This window comes from Bos indicus x Bos taurus, chromosome 12 (assembly GCF_003369695.1).
Source record: "Bos indicus x Bos taurus breed Angus x Brahman F1 hybrid chromosome 12, Bos_hybrid_MaternalHap_v2.0, whole genome shotgun sequence".
Classification (NCBI taxonomy): Eukaryota; Metazoa; Chordata; class Mammalia; order Artiodactyla; family Bovidae; genus Bos; species Bos indicus x Bos taurus.
In genome coordinates this window covers 77,246,240-77,259,292 of record NC_040087.1, presented here as the reverse complement: position 1 = coordinate 77,259,292, position 13,053 = coordinate 77,246,240, and the positions used below count along the sequence as shown (strand labels likewise).

The 13,053-nt window shown below is 43.3% G+C and overlaps 1 protein-coding gene across 1 annotated transcript in view; it reads left to right on the top strand.

The window, feature by feature from the left end:
* NALCN (sodium leak channel, non-selective) overlaps positions 1-13,053 on the top strand; it is a 302,068-nt gene that overhangs the window by 204,696 nt on the left and 84,319 nt on the right. Inside the window, exons 16-17 of the mRNA XM_027557923.1 lie at positions 4,562-4,698; positions 5,988-6,129. Of these exons, the coding sequence (XP_027413724.1) occupies positions 4,562-4,698; positions 5,988-6,129 (279 nt within the window). The remainder of the gene's footprint in view (positions 1-4,561; positions 4,699-5,987; positions 6,130-13,053) is intronic.

Genomic DNA, 13,053 nt, shown 5'->3' with positions numbered 1-13,053 from the left:
GTCTGGGAGGTGTACGCCCAGGAGAGGATTTGCCGGGTTGCCGGGTTGCCGGGTGGCCGTATCTTCATCCTTGCTGATGCTGCTTACCTGGAAACAAGAGAAGGAGCACGTGGTCCCTGGTACTCAGAAAGAGGCCCCTTCTCACGGGTAGAAGATTCTCATTAGTGCCTCAGCATGAAAGCAGACATGCCCACTGTTCCAGCAGCTGCTCGTCGTTCTCTATCTTATTTATTATTTTAAATTTATTTATTTGGCTGCAGTGGGTCTTAGTTGCAGCACATGGGATCTTTTCAGTTGTGGCGTGTGGGATCCAGTTCCCTAACCAGGGATCAAACCTGGGCCCCCGCACTGGGAGAACAGGATCTTAGCCACTGGACCACCAGGGAAGTCCCTCTTTGTCTGTTTTAATTGCCCCTTTAGGCACATCAATTTGGCAGCAATGCCTGATAGTCAAAAGGAGAGTTTGCAGGATCCTGAAGAGCCTTCTGAGTCATCAAAAGATTTTCTCGCCTGCTTTTTTTCAGTTTTACAGTGCAATGGTCAACTCACGCTGAGTTCAAACCCGTTTAGTCACAAACAGTTGTTCTATTTCTACTCTCTAGAAGGTGCTGTAAAAGTAAATTAAAAGTGGAATCTTACCCTTAAGGAGCTTACAAGCTTTAGGGAGTATAAATAACTCTAATACAAGTTAGAATGAGATGAGATCCATTTTAAAAACATAGGCATGGGATTATTTTTTAATACTGGTAACATACATATATTAAACATTGTATTCTAGGATATTTGATTAAATGTTACAAAATATTACGTGTAAATTTATTCTAAACCTTCCTCTGTTCATCAGTGGCAGACATACGTTCAGGTGAAACGCCACAGTCTAATTTTATTCTCTTTTGTAAATCCAGGGACACCTGTATTTCACACCAACAAATTTATTCAAGTAGTAAATTTTCTGCTTATCTCTCCATTCTTTAGACTATACCTAAAATCCTTCTTTTCTATTTCCCAGTTATCTGCTGGAGACTGTAATTCCACCCTCTGATCTGTGTAATTATTTATTCAACAAATGCCTATTTAGCTTCCTCTGTGTCAAATATTGTGGCCAACCCCAGATACGGAATAATGGAAAATCCCCATATGCTCCTTGTCCTCCAAGAGTTTCCAGTCTCAGGAAAGACAGAGAGAGTGTTCAGGTCAGACACGCTAGGTTCAAATGATGCTCCCTGTAGTGGTTTTTCGGTGTCCCTGCAAAGTGATGTCCACCAGGAGCCTCAGAAGGGGACCTTATTGGGAAATTAGATTTTTGCAGGTGTAATCAGTTAAGATCATCCTGGTTTAAGGTGAACCCTGATTTCAGTGATTGGTGTCTTCGTAAGAGAGAAGAGAGGGAGATTCCAGTAGAGAGACAGGGAATCACACAGGCCAGGCGGGACAGGGGGAGAGGCTGAAGTGACGCAGCTTCAGGCCAGGAGACACCGGGGGCGGCCAAGAAGCTGAGAGTGAAGGAAGAGGGCTGCCCCGGCGGCTTCAGAGAGGGCACGGCCTTGCTGCTGCCCTGACTCGGGACTTCCAGCCTGCAGGGCGCGGAGAGGATCAGTTTTTGTTGTTTTAACCAATTTGATCTCACAGCAACCTGTTACCACAGTCCTAGGAACCTGGAACAGTGTGTGTTAGGTTGAAGCATAAGAAATGACCGATTTCGTCGTCTGCTTTGACCTACACCAACATGGCGACTCCATATGGTCCCACCCGCTGTGCCCTGGGCTCGTGAGGGGGAAATCTTGGTGACGAGAGAAAGCTTCTTGGGGAATCGCTGATGGAAGTGAAATTAGAAAAGCAAGTAGAAGTTCATGAAGAACAAGAGAGGAAAGGGAGGAGAGGAGCTCCAGGGCGACAGAGGCTCTGGGTCAGAGGCCAGGACACTTTTGAGGAGCTGAGAGAGGCAGGCGTGACTGGAATACAGTGTGGGCCAGGGCCAGGTGAGGCCGGGACAGGTGGGGACAGGTGGGGACAGGTCACGGCAAGTCGGCTGCTGAAGCCTAGAGGCTGACAGTTTTGTTTGAGAGCAGCGGACCACCGTTGAAGGGTTTAAGCCGGAAGAGGAGAAGATGACTGTGACTGCAGGTGTGGGATAGATTTGAAGGAGCCAAACCACACGGGGTGACGGTGGGAGGGTGGGCGGGAGCCAGGGGGTGCTTCTGACCAGGGGATCACCAGTGGGGATCCAGAGACTGGGCCAGCTGAGAGGTGTTTAGGAAAAGAGCTCCTCCATGTTTTTGTTCTGATGGCATATCCTGATTAATATACCATCTGCCCTTGTGTCTCTTTGAAGACTCATAAAAGATGCATCCCAGTCCCGGCAGGCCCACAGCTCCAGTGTTGACTAATGTGATCACGTGTAGCAATTCTGCCGCCAAGAAGTCTCTAGAAGGAAAAGCAGCACCTGCTTTATTTTTTATTCTAATTTCTCCCTTTGTTGCTCACCTTGTGTGCTCAACACTTTGTGTATGACTCAGCTGGAAGGGCTATTGTATTTTATTGCCATTATCTATTTCTATAACTGTCCGTTATAATGCGGGCTCCGTGAGAGCACATACTCTATCTTAGTTATCTTTCGGTCTCCAGAGCTTAGCATGGAACCTGGCCTATGGGATTTGATTTGTAAGTGACTGCATCGATGTGTAAATAAATGAGTCAGCAGTCGCATGAATTAAACGCTTCATTTCTGTTCTGTCTTCTCAGCCTGTCTTTGGCCCTTTAGAATTGCCTTCCTCTCTGGTCTGAGTTAACATATTAGCTGTTTTTCTTTCCCCCTGGGTGCTCTACTTACCACTACAAATATTTTTCTATGAGTTGTGCCAATAAACTTTTGGGAAGCATGTCTCTTGCTCATGCATCTCTGTTTATGTGGAGGCGTTTTTCTGATTGCCTGCATCTCCTGGAAATGCTCACAGGGTTTGTTCTGCACCTTTGGGAGCTCATTCTTCATCATTGTTGTTGTCATAACTGTCAAATTACTGAGACCGTGCTGTGTTCAGTGTCCTGCTCGGGGAGGGAGAAGGCAGTGAACAATGGTGGCTTGTTCCCCTAAATGATCCACCACCAAAGACAGAGAGTCAAAGATGACTCACAAAGCTATAGAAGATATACAAACGGGTAAGGGAAATATTCATATTATATAAAACCAAAATGCAAGAATAGTTCCTTTAGTGGTTATTCAATCAATAAGTCATGTCCAACTCTTTGCAGCCCCATGGACTGCAGCACACCAGGCTTCCCTGTCCTTTACTATCTCCCAGAGTTTGCTTATACTCATGTCCATTGAGTCAGTGATGCCATCCAGCCATCTCATCCTCTGCTGCCCGCTTCTCCTCTTGCCCTCAATCCTTCCCAGCATCAGGGTCTTCCCCAATGAGTTGGCCCTTTGCATCAGGTGCCCAAGGTATTGGAGCTTCAGCTTCAGCATCAGTCCTTCCAATGAATGTTCAGGGTTGATTTCCTTTAGGATGGACTGGTTTGACTTCTTGCTGTCCAAGGGACTCTTGAAGAAAAAAATGGCAAGTTTCCCAAACTAGGAATCAGGACATAGAATCTCCCTATGGGCTCACAAGCAGTTGGACAACTGAGCCATAAATGGCATTGAACTTGGGATGTTCCCTCATAACGCTCATGGTCTCTCTGGCCAGTTTGGTTTTCTGCAGATGGTAGGAAGGAAGAGCTGCCACCTCTGTTGACTTTATAAAGGCTTCCTTGGCCTCTCACATTCATCTTTCCACAAACCCAGAACAGACTGTCATTATAAAGTAAAAGCATATACCCCACAAGGGATAAGAAGTAGCTTTTGAAACGTATTTCTCTAACCTCACCAAGAAAGACTGCCTGATTTAAAGTACTTTTTGACCTCTCAGCTCAGCGTGTGTAATGTAAATCCTCATTTTCCGTGAAACCTAATCTGTAGAAATATAAAAACAAACTAATAGAAGTAGAAATAAGCAAATAATAAAACCATTTGCTTGCTAATCCCCAGATAGCTCATGGCATGTAACTGAATAATTCCCAAGCATCTTTATAACTGCATAGAAAACTCTGGCTTTTTGTACCAAATGTGTTGTTTCCAGTTTGAGTTTTTCTTTCGTTAATCTGCTAAACTAGAAATGATCAATTTCCTTGACATTTTCCCTCTTTCAAACATTACCCCTTGAGATTTTCATTTCTATTTGTTTTAATTCTTTTGATTTCTAGTTCCAGCACACATATTTATGAAACATTTTGCTGTTTAAATATGTTAGTGATAATGCCAGTCAACAATAAAAAAAATCATATTTGGTACGGAAAGGGGATTATGTTTCAGGGTAAAATAAAAATTTTTCTTCTGATTTTATTTTTTCTGATTTAGTTTTGGTTCCGTTTTGGTTTTCTCAGTGCTCAGACTTTGAATACTTGGTGGGGCTTTACTGCCACCTGCTGTTTCTTCATGTAATAACTCATTGTTCCTTTGATTCAAATATTCTGATAGACTGTGACATATAGATTCCCCCGCTTCCTCTTATTTTTTCCTTAGTTAAAGCAAAGTGAAGCAAACGCAGACACCAAGGAAAAGCTCCCTTTGCGACTTCGCATCTTTGAAAAATTTCCAAACAGACCGCAAATGGTGAAGATCTCAAAGCTTCCTTCAGATTTTACAGTTCCTAAAATCAGGTATTAAAGTATTTCCTTACTTGTCTATCTCAAATACACTGTAAAGCATTCATCTTAAGTCTGATTCGTCCCTTTCAAACTCATGTGGGCGTGGCTTCCTTGTAAGTTTTTATCCATGCCACTACTCTGTCTTCCTTTCTTAAAAATCATTGATCCCTTTAAAAAATACACCCACAGTAGAGTCACCTGTGTTAGCCCAGGCAGGAAGACTGCCGACCGACCCCTGCTTCCGCCTGAGACCGCTTCTCGGGAATTTGATGTCCCAGGGAACTGGTGCAGGTGGTCCAACTTGCAAAGATGGTGTGTAGGCAGACACTGGCCTCTGACCCTCAACCATGTCAGGATAAAATTGCCTCTGAGACCCTTGTGAGTTCAACTAAATGGAGAAATGACCACCGGCCAGGTTTCTGGATGACTGTGACAGCATTTGTTTAGAATGCCATATCTGGGTACAATATACTTTGTCTCCCAGTTTTTTTAAAAGAGGAACCATGGCATTTTATACCCATACTAATATGATTTTATACCACCTTTGCCGTCAAGTTAAACACTTGTACTGCAGATGCTTTAAAACGCTTATTTTTAATGTTTAAAGGAAAGTCTTCCAGTTCTAGCTCAAAAATTACAAATATAACTAGAATAATGTCAGATATGACATTTTTATGTAACTACTTTTAAAAACAACTATATGGGAAGGTTATAAAAGTATGAGACTGAAGGTCATGCCATAAATTTAAAATTCAAATCAAAATCTATTTGCACTTCTGATTTAAAAAAAAAAATTTAAAACCTGAAAATACAAAGTATATAAAAGAGTCACAAATTAGATTCAAGATTAGCAGTTATTTTGAAAAGATGTTATTTGAATTCTCCCCATGCTTTGGAGACCAGATGAAGTTTCATTTGAGTTATTTTGAGTCTTGAAGTGTAAAATTATCTCTCAAGGATTCTTACGATAAGTGAAAATTCAGAGAGATGAACTAAGATCTTATTACCACAATAAGGTTCAAAAGATACCATTAATTACTGAATATTGTTGCATAAAAGTAATTTTAGGGACATGACTTTTTAAAAACAGGAATGACTGAAGATGCAGGAATTTTTCTCTAAATTAAACACTTTGCAAATAATATTTTCAATTAAATCTAAACACCTCTTGGTCTTATTTTCTATGAACTTTTGTCACTGCTTTCACTTGGCTCAGGCAAATGCATCCTTGCAAAATGCCATCCCAGCCCTTGCTCCATGTCGTTAATAATGCTTGATGTGTGTGTGCTTCTTTTGCAAAGGGAAAGTTTCATGAAGCAGTTTATTGATCGCCAGCAACAGGACACCTGCTGCCTCTTACGAAGCCTTCCGTCCACATCTTCCTCATCCTGCGATCACTCCAAACGGTCTGCGATTGAGGACAACAAATACATTGACCAAAAAGTAAGAACCACTGTCTCAAACAACCAGATTTTTCCTTAAGCCTTTGTTAGAGGAAAGGGCTTCCCAGGTGGCTCAGTGGTAAAGAATCTGCCTGTCAATGCAGGAGATGTAAGGGACACCAGTTTGCTCCTTGAGTCGGGAAGGTACTCTGGAGGAAGAAATGGCAACCCACTCCAGTGTCCTTGCCTAGTAAATTCCATGTAGCCTGGCGGGCTACAGTCTAGGAGGTCGCAGAGAGTCAGAGGCGACTGAGAAACGAGGGATGGGGGGTGTTAGAGAAAAGAACCATGGCACAAAACTGGGTCCTGAAATCCTAATGTAGGAGAATAATGTAGAAAATAATTTTAGCTTTTGAAGAGATCATTAAACCCAACATTTGTAAATTTGGGAATTTAAAATTCGCATTTCTACAAGTCAGCTTTTGAGCCGTGACGTGTGACAGCTGGGTGACTTCCGGGGGGTTGACAGTCTCCCCAAACCTGCAGTTTTTCACGTACAGAAGGAAGGGCTCTGAGCTCTCAAGTTCAGCCCAGGTTTAATGGTGGCCTGTACATTGCTTTCTGCAAGAGACCATACTTATTCCAGTTATTATACCAAGGAGACTAACCAGAGCAAGCTTCTCTAAAATTAGTCCTGATAACCACCTTTATTGAGTTTACTAAGGCCTGTGGCAGGTGTGATCTCTAGGCACATTATCTTATTCCTGTTCTGATTTACCTATGTCTTTATCATTTGAGTTTCCCTGGTGGATCAGGTGGTAAAGAGTCTGCCTGGGTTCGAGACCTGGGTTCGATCGCTGGGTCAGGAAGATCCCCTGGAGAAGGGAATGGCAACCCACTCCAGTATTCTTGCCTGGAGAATCCCATGGACAGAGAAGCCTGGTGGACTATGGTCCATGGAACTGCAAAGAGTTGGACACAACTGACTTTCACTTATCATTTCAAAAGTAGATAGGGAATTTTTTCCCAAATTCCACAGTTAGAAAATGAAAGATGGATCACAGAGTTTGTGAAAGAGATTACATATTAGAGTTTGTTTGCAAAAGCATCTAATTCAATTGCACGTATTTCTCTTTTGGAACTCCTAGCTTCTCTTTTAACCCTTTAAATTGTTGCCACCGTTTTTCTGCGGCTTATCATCAAATAGAGTAAGTCCTCTACATACGAACAAGTTCTGTCCCAAGAGTGCACTTGAAAGTCCGGTTTGTTCTTAAGCCAACAAAATTAGCCTTGGCACCGAACTAACACAGTCAGCTGTATTGTACTGTATTATAATAGCTTTATGACACTTTTCACACATGATACATAAGAAATACAAAAAAGTAAACACTTCTAACCTTACGGTACAGCACCTTGAAGAGGACAGTAGTGCAGTACAGCGGCTGGCTCACAGGGGCTGGCATCGAGGGGCAGGCAGGAAGAGCTCCTAACTGGAGGAGAGAGAAGGGTGGGAGGCGGTAGAGCTGGAGGGTTGTCAGGGATGGGAGACGGAGTGGGGTGGGATGCGAGCTGCAGTGACATTCATGCCCGATGCTGATGAAACGCACGCTGGAATCTTCGAACGTTCTCAACCTGAAGGTTCATTTATAGGGGACTTACGGTTTATACTTCTCTATTACTATGTGGCCATAAAATACCAATTCCTTCACGCTCCAAGATTCTCTGTTTCTCCCCATTCTCCGAAGGTTACACTTCAGAGGATGTTTATTATTCCTCTTCTCCTTTTCTCCCATCCCCTCCCAGAATGAAACAAACTTCTGCCCTTTATCACTCCCCCAGTTCCCCCATTCTCTGCTGTAGTTTGGTGATTTTATTCTCAATGATGATGACGATGGGGCTTCCCTGGTGGCTCAGACAGTAAAGAATCTGCCTGCAGTGCAGGAGACCTGGCTTCAATCCCTGGGTCAGGAAGATCCCCTGGAGAAAGGAATGGCAACCCACTCTGGTGTTCTTGCCTGGAGAATCCCATGAACAGAGGAGCTTGGCGGGCTACAGTCCATGGGGTCACAAAGAGTCAGACACACCTGAGCGACTCACACACACATGATGCTGATGTTCATTTATTCTGTAATGTGTTTCTTCTCCAGGCTTCCCAGGTGGTACTAGTGGTAAAGAACCCGCCTGCAAATACAGGAGACGAAAAGAGATACAGGTTCAATCCCTGGGTTGGGAAGATCCCCTGGAGGAGGGCATGGCAACCCACTCCAGTATTCTTGCCTGGAGAATCCATGGACAGAGGAGCCTGGCAGGCTATGTACACGGGGTTGCAAAGAGTCGGACATGACTGAAGTGACTTTGCACGCACATACACAAAGACTTATACTCTTTTTAAAAAGTTCTTATTAAACTTGTCCTGTCTCTTTCCCCATAGTTATGTTTACTCAGTATTGTGTACATGGCATAGAAGCAGAAACATTTCTGTGTTGGTGGATAAGCCAGTCAAAGGATAATGGCCTGGTTTCAGCCGATCGGACTAAAATTGCACTTTACATACAAAAACACAGATTGCCTTATTTTCTAAATTTATTTCAGAAGTGGACTTTAAGCCAGAGAATGTGCTGTGAAGCCCCAGTCTGGGCTGTGGTTATGACCTGCCCTTTCCAGGAAGGATGCTGAAAGCTGGTATAATTAGATGCCAAACTTGACACATCCACAGCTTGCATATTTTTAATCCCTACTAATGATATCCACTGGAAATATCAACACAAAATTGAACTCTTATTCTCTGAAAATGTATTTTCTGTCTGCGAGGAAACATGATGTCTCTCACGTTTCCTGAACAGACTATTTCGAAATAGGTGAGAAAAAATGAAAGATCAATGTGGGGGTAGGAGAGTGGGAGGAGAAGGGGCATCTGAAGGGAATTTGAAACATCTGTGAGTTCATCATCATCCCTGCCTGCCTGGTGATCTCCACCTTGGGTTCAGTCAGTTCCGTTCAGTCACTCAGTCGTGTCCGACTCTTTGCGAGCCCATGAATTGCAGCACGCCAGGCCTCCCTGTCCATCACAAACTCCCGGAGTTCACTCAGACTCATGTCCATCGAGTCAGTGATGCCATCCAGCCATCTCATCCTCTGTCGTCCCCTTCTCCTCCTGCCCCCAATCCCTCCCAGCATCAGAGTCTTTTCCAATGAGTCAACTCTTCGCATGAGATGGCCAAAGTACTGGAGTTTCAGCTTTAGCATCATTCCCTCCAAAGAAATCCCAGGCCTAATCTCCTTCAGAATGGATTGGTTCAAGAGTCTTCTCCAACACCACAGTTCAAAAGCATCAATTCTTCGGCTCTCAGCCTTCTTCACAGTCCAACTCTCACATCCATACATGACCACAGGAAAAACCATAGCCTTGACTAGATGGACCTTTGTTGGCAATGTCTCTGCTTTTGAATATGCACCTTGGGTTAGGTCGAGGAATTTCAAATGCCATCTCTGATCTGTTTAATGTCCTTATGTGTTGTGGCTTCTTTTTATATTCTTGCTTAACTGTTACTTTTAACTATCTTACAAGTAAGAAAACAATTATAGCCTTATTCTGTAACCTGAGTCCTCTCATAATCCCCTAATATACAGTGAACTAGCAAAGAGCCTGATCCTCGGGGGATCCAAGTCCCTCAGCTCTAAAGGGACTGGAACCTTTGGGAGACTGCAGGCAGTCCCCATCTAGAAGTTTGGTTGATTCTCACAGTACATGGTCTTATACACGGAAAACCATCAGCGGTGCTTAAGTTGCCCTTCATCCCTCATTGGCCGTATGTAGATGAACTACAGTTGGAACAATATCGTTCATCTTTTCACAGCCTTCAACATCTGGAAAGGGGCACGTAGGGACCATAGTTCATCTGTTCATCTCAGCAGTAGCTGGCTATGCTGTTGTGACAGCAGAAAAAAAGACTTCCCTGGGTGGCCACCCATTCTCAAAGCTTTGACTTTCCTTAGGCTTCTAGGAAAGCAGACTTAATTCTTTGAAGATTCACTGTTTCCAGCTTACACTCCTGGTGCTCTTCATAAATACTTAGGATCTGTCATCCTCGAGGGCTTTGGGCCAGGGAAACCCAAGACAGAAAATCCCACTTAATGAATTGCAGTGATAACAAATTAAGGGAAGTATTTAGAAATCAAGGAGAAAGTAGTCTGGAATCTGTATTTTTAGGGTTTTTTGTTTGTCTTTTGGCTGTGCTTTGCAGCTTCTATGATCTTAGTTCCCCTGCCAGGGATCGAACCTGCGTGCCCTGCATTGGAAGCACAGACTCTTAATCACTGGAACACCAGGGAAGTCCTTGGTATCTGTTTTTTTAAATATGGCAAACCTTTTTCATTTTTCTTAAGAAACCTCTAAAAGCCACTTAAAAACAAAAATATACACACAGCAAAATTCCTGAACAGAGCGTTTCTCAGCAAGCGCTTGTAAATTTCTATTACATTCCAGCTGCCTTTGGAAACATCGGTCAGTGTCCAGTGGAGAGCAAGGCCCTTGGCTCTGTGTGAAGAAACTCTCCTGGGTTGTTTTCCCCAAAACAAGAAATCAGAAGAAAATGAGAGGCTGGCTTTCAGTGATTCTCATACGGTGAACCAAGGAACAGTAGAGTATTAATCAAACTTTTCTCCTAACAATTACCTGTCAGGAGAAACTTCTGACTCCCTCTGCACTAGAGCAGCTTCCTTTTTTCTTGCCAAAGAAGAACAGAGTCCCCAGGAACCTAGAAATCGCAAGTTAAGGGGAAGACCTGACAACAAAAGCCAGGAGGGGTGAGGGTGGGTGTGTGTTTGATTAGACAGTGCAAGAAAGCAAAAGCACATGTTAAGCAAGATTTTCTCAAGTAATTACCCTGGCTTTGAACAACTGTAAGAAATTCCCATGGCAACCTCACTTTGCAGAGACCATGTTTTTTAAAATAGCCCTGTTTGATTACCTTTATCACCTCATTTAAAAATACCTGTCCTTCTCCATAAGCAAAAAGCAAACAAAAATCTAACATCTTTAAATGTGTGATGGCTTTAAATGTTGTGTGGCTTAATCAAATCCTAAAGGAAAAAGACATCAGTGTGGTCCCACTTTTCCCTTGGGGTGAATGTCCTTCTGAACCCCATAGAAATGGGTTCCCAAGTGCCAATCCCCACATCTCTTACCTTTCCCTTTCCCCTACACCCCCATGGGAATCTTCAAGGGGTTCCCTTTCTTCCTAATTAAAGGATAAACCTGCAGATCTTGAAGGATTCTTTCTAGTTTGCAAGCAGTAGAAAATCAGGTAGCAGTTGTCTACTCATTTTTTCCCTCTGTATTATTGAAATTCTAAGGAAATCATCCCTGAATATTCATTGGCAGGACTGATGCTGAAGTTCCAATACTTAGGCCACCTGATGGGAATAGCTGATTAGTTGGGAAAGACCTTGATGCTGGGAAAAGATTGAAGGCAGGGGGAGAAGGGGACGACAGAGGATGAGATAATTAGATAGCATTACCAACTCAATGGACATAAATCTGAGCAAACTTCAGGAGATAGAGAAGGAGAGGGAAGCCTGGTGTGATGCAGTCCATGGGGTCATAAAGAGTTGGACACAACTTACTGACTGAACAACAACAAATTATTGAAATTAAACCCTCTATTTTCTAAGTAGAGTGTTTGTTAATAATAATAGCAATAAACTGAGACGTGAACTTGGCTTTCTGGGAGACCTGTTAGTAAGAGCAACCCGCTCAGCGCTCAGAAGTGAGTCATCTCACCAAAGTCAAGGTCTCCACCATGGCTGGATCTGAGATACTGTCTTTGATGGACCTCTCTGATCCTTCTGACTTCAGCCTCGGCTGGGGCGCCTCTTCTGGGGTCAGAACCTTGTGTCTGGGGAACACGAGGGCACATCCCAGAGTCAAATCAGCACGAGACAGACGGAGAGATGAGGGCTGTCCCTGTCACCTTGTGGTTCTGCACTTCCCAGAACAGTCACTGGAACCCGTGTGATAAAGAGTGAGGATTTATTTCTCCAACAGCAGATAACATCTGCTGTCTTCTGCTAAACACATAGAAATTTCCACAATAAGCCTTCATAATCAATAGCTAACACATGTACAAATGGGGAGGAAAGTGAAAAAAAGTAATTACTGTATTTCGTTTACCATTTTCATTTCTATAAGACTTCAAGATTCACTCAGTCTTTCAACAAGCATTTATGGAAAGCCTGTTACTCATATGGCACTCCTATGGGCTATGGGAATTCAACAGTGAATCGGACGGGAACTGTGCCCTTGAACTATGCCCTTTAGAATCTTTTAGTCTGATGTGGAGAAACACGTATGAATGGATAAAGGTATGCTGCTGCTGCTGCTAAGTCGCCTCAGTCATGTCCGACTCTGTGCGACCCCATATGGCAGCGCACCAGGCTGCTCTGTCCCTGGGATTCTCCAGGCAAGAATACTGGAGTGGGTTGCCATTTCCTTCTCCAACGTGTGCATGTATGCTAAGTCCAACTCTGTGCGACCCCATAGACGCAGGCTCCTCTGTCCACAGGGTTCTCTAGGCAAGAATAGTGGAGTGGGTTGCCGTGTCCTTCTCCAGAATGAAGGTACATAATCCTTCCTACTAGAGAAGGAAGATTGAGCAATAGAAGAAGTAGGTGCTCCAGGCAGAAGGAAGTATTTGGAAAGATAATGGATAGCATATCTGCTGGTGAGAAGCAAAATAGAACAGTCATAAAGACCAGTAATACTGATTATGTGATGTAAGTGCCAACTCTTATCTAAAAAACAGAGATGGTTGTTATTCTTAAGGTTTGTTACAAGAATTAAATAATTATATGTTAAATGCTTAGCATCATACCTGGCATAGTATATGATGTGCCTATCACATTGGATAAGAAAGGCTACTTTAGGGAATTCCCTAGTGATCCATTGCTTAGAACTCAGTGCTTGCATTGCCAGGGCCCAGGTTCC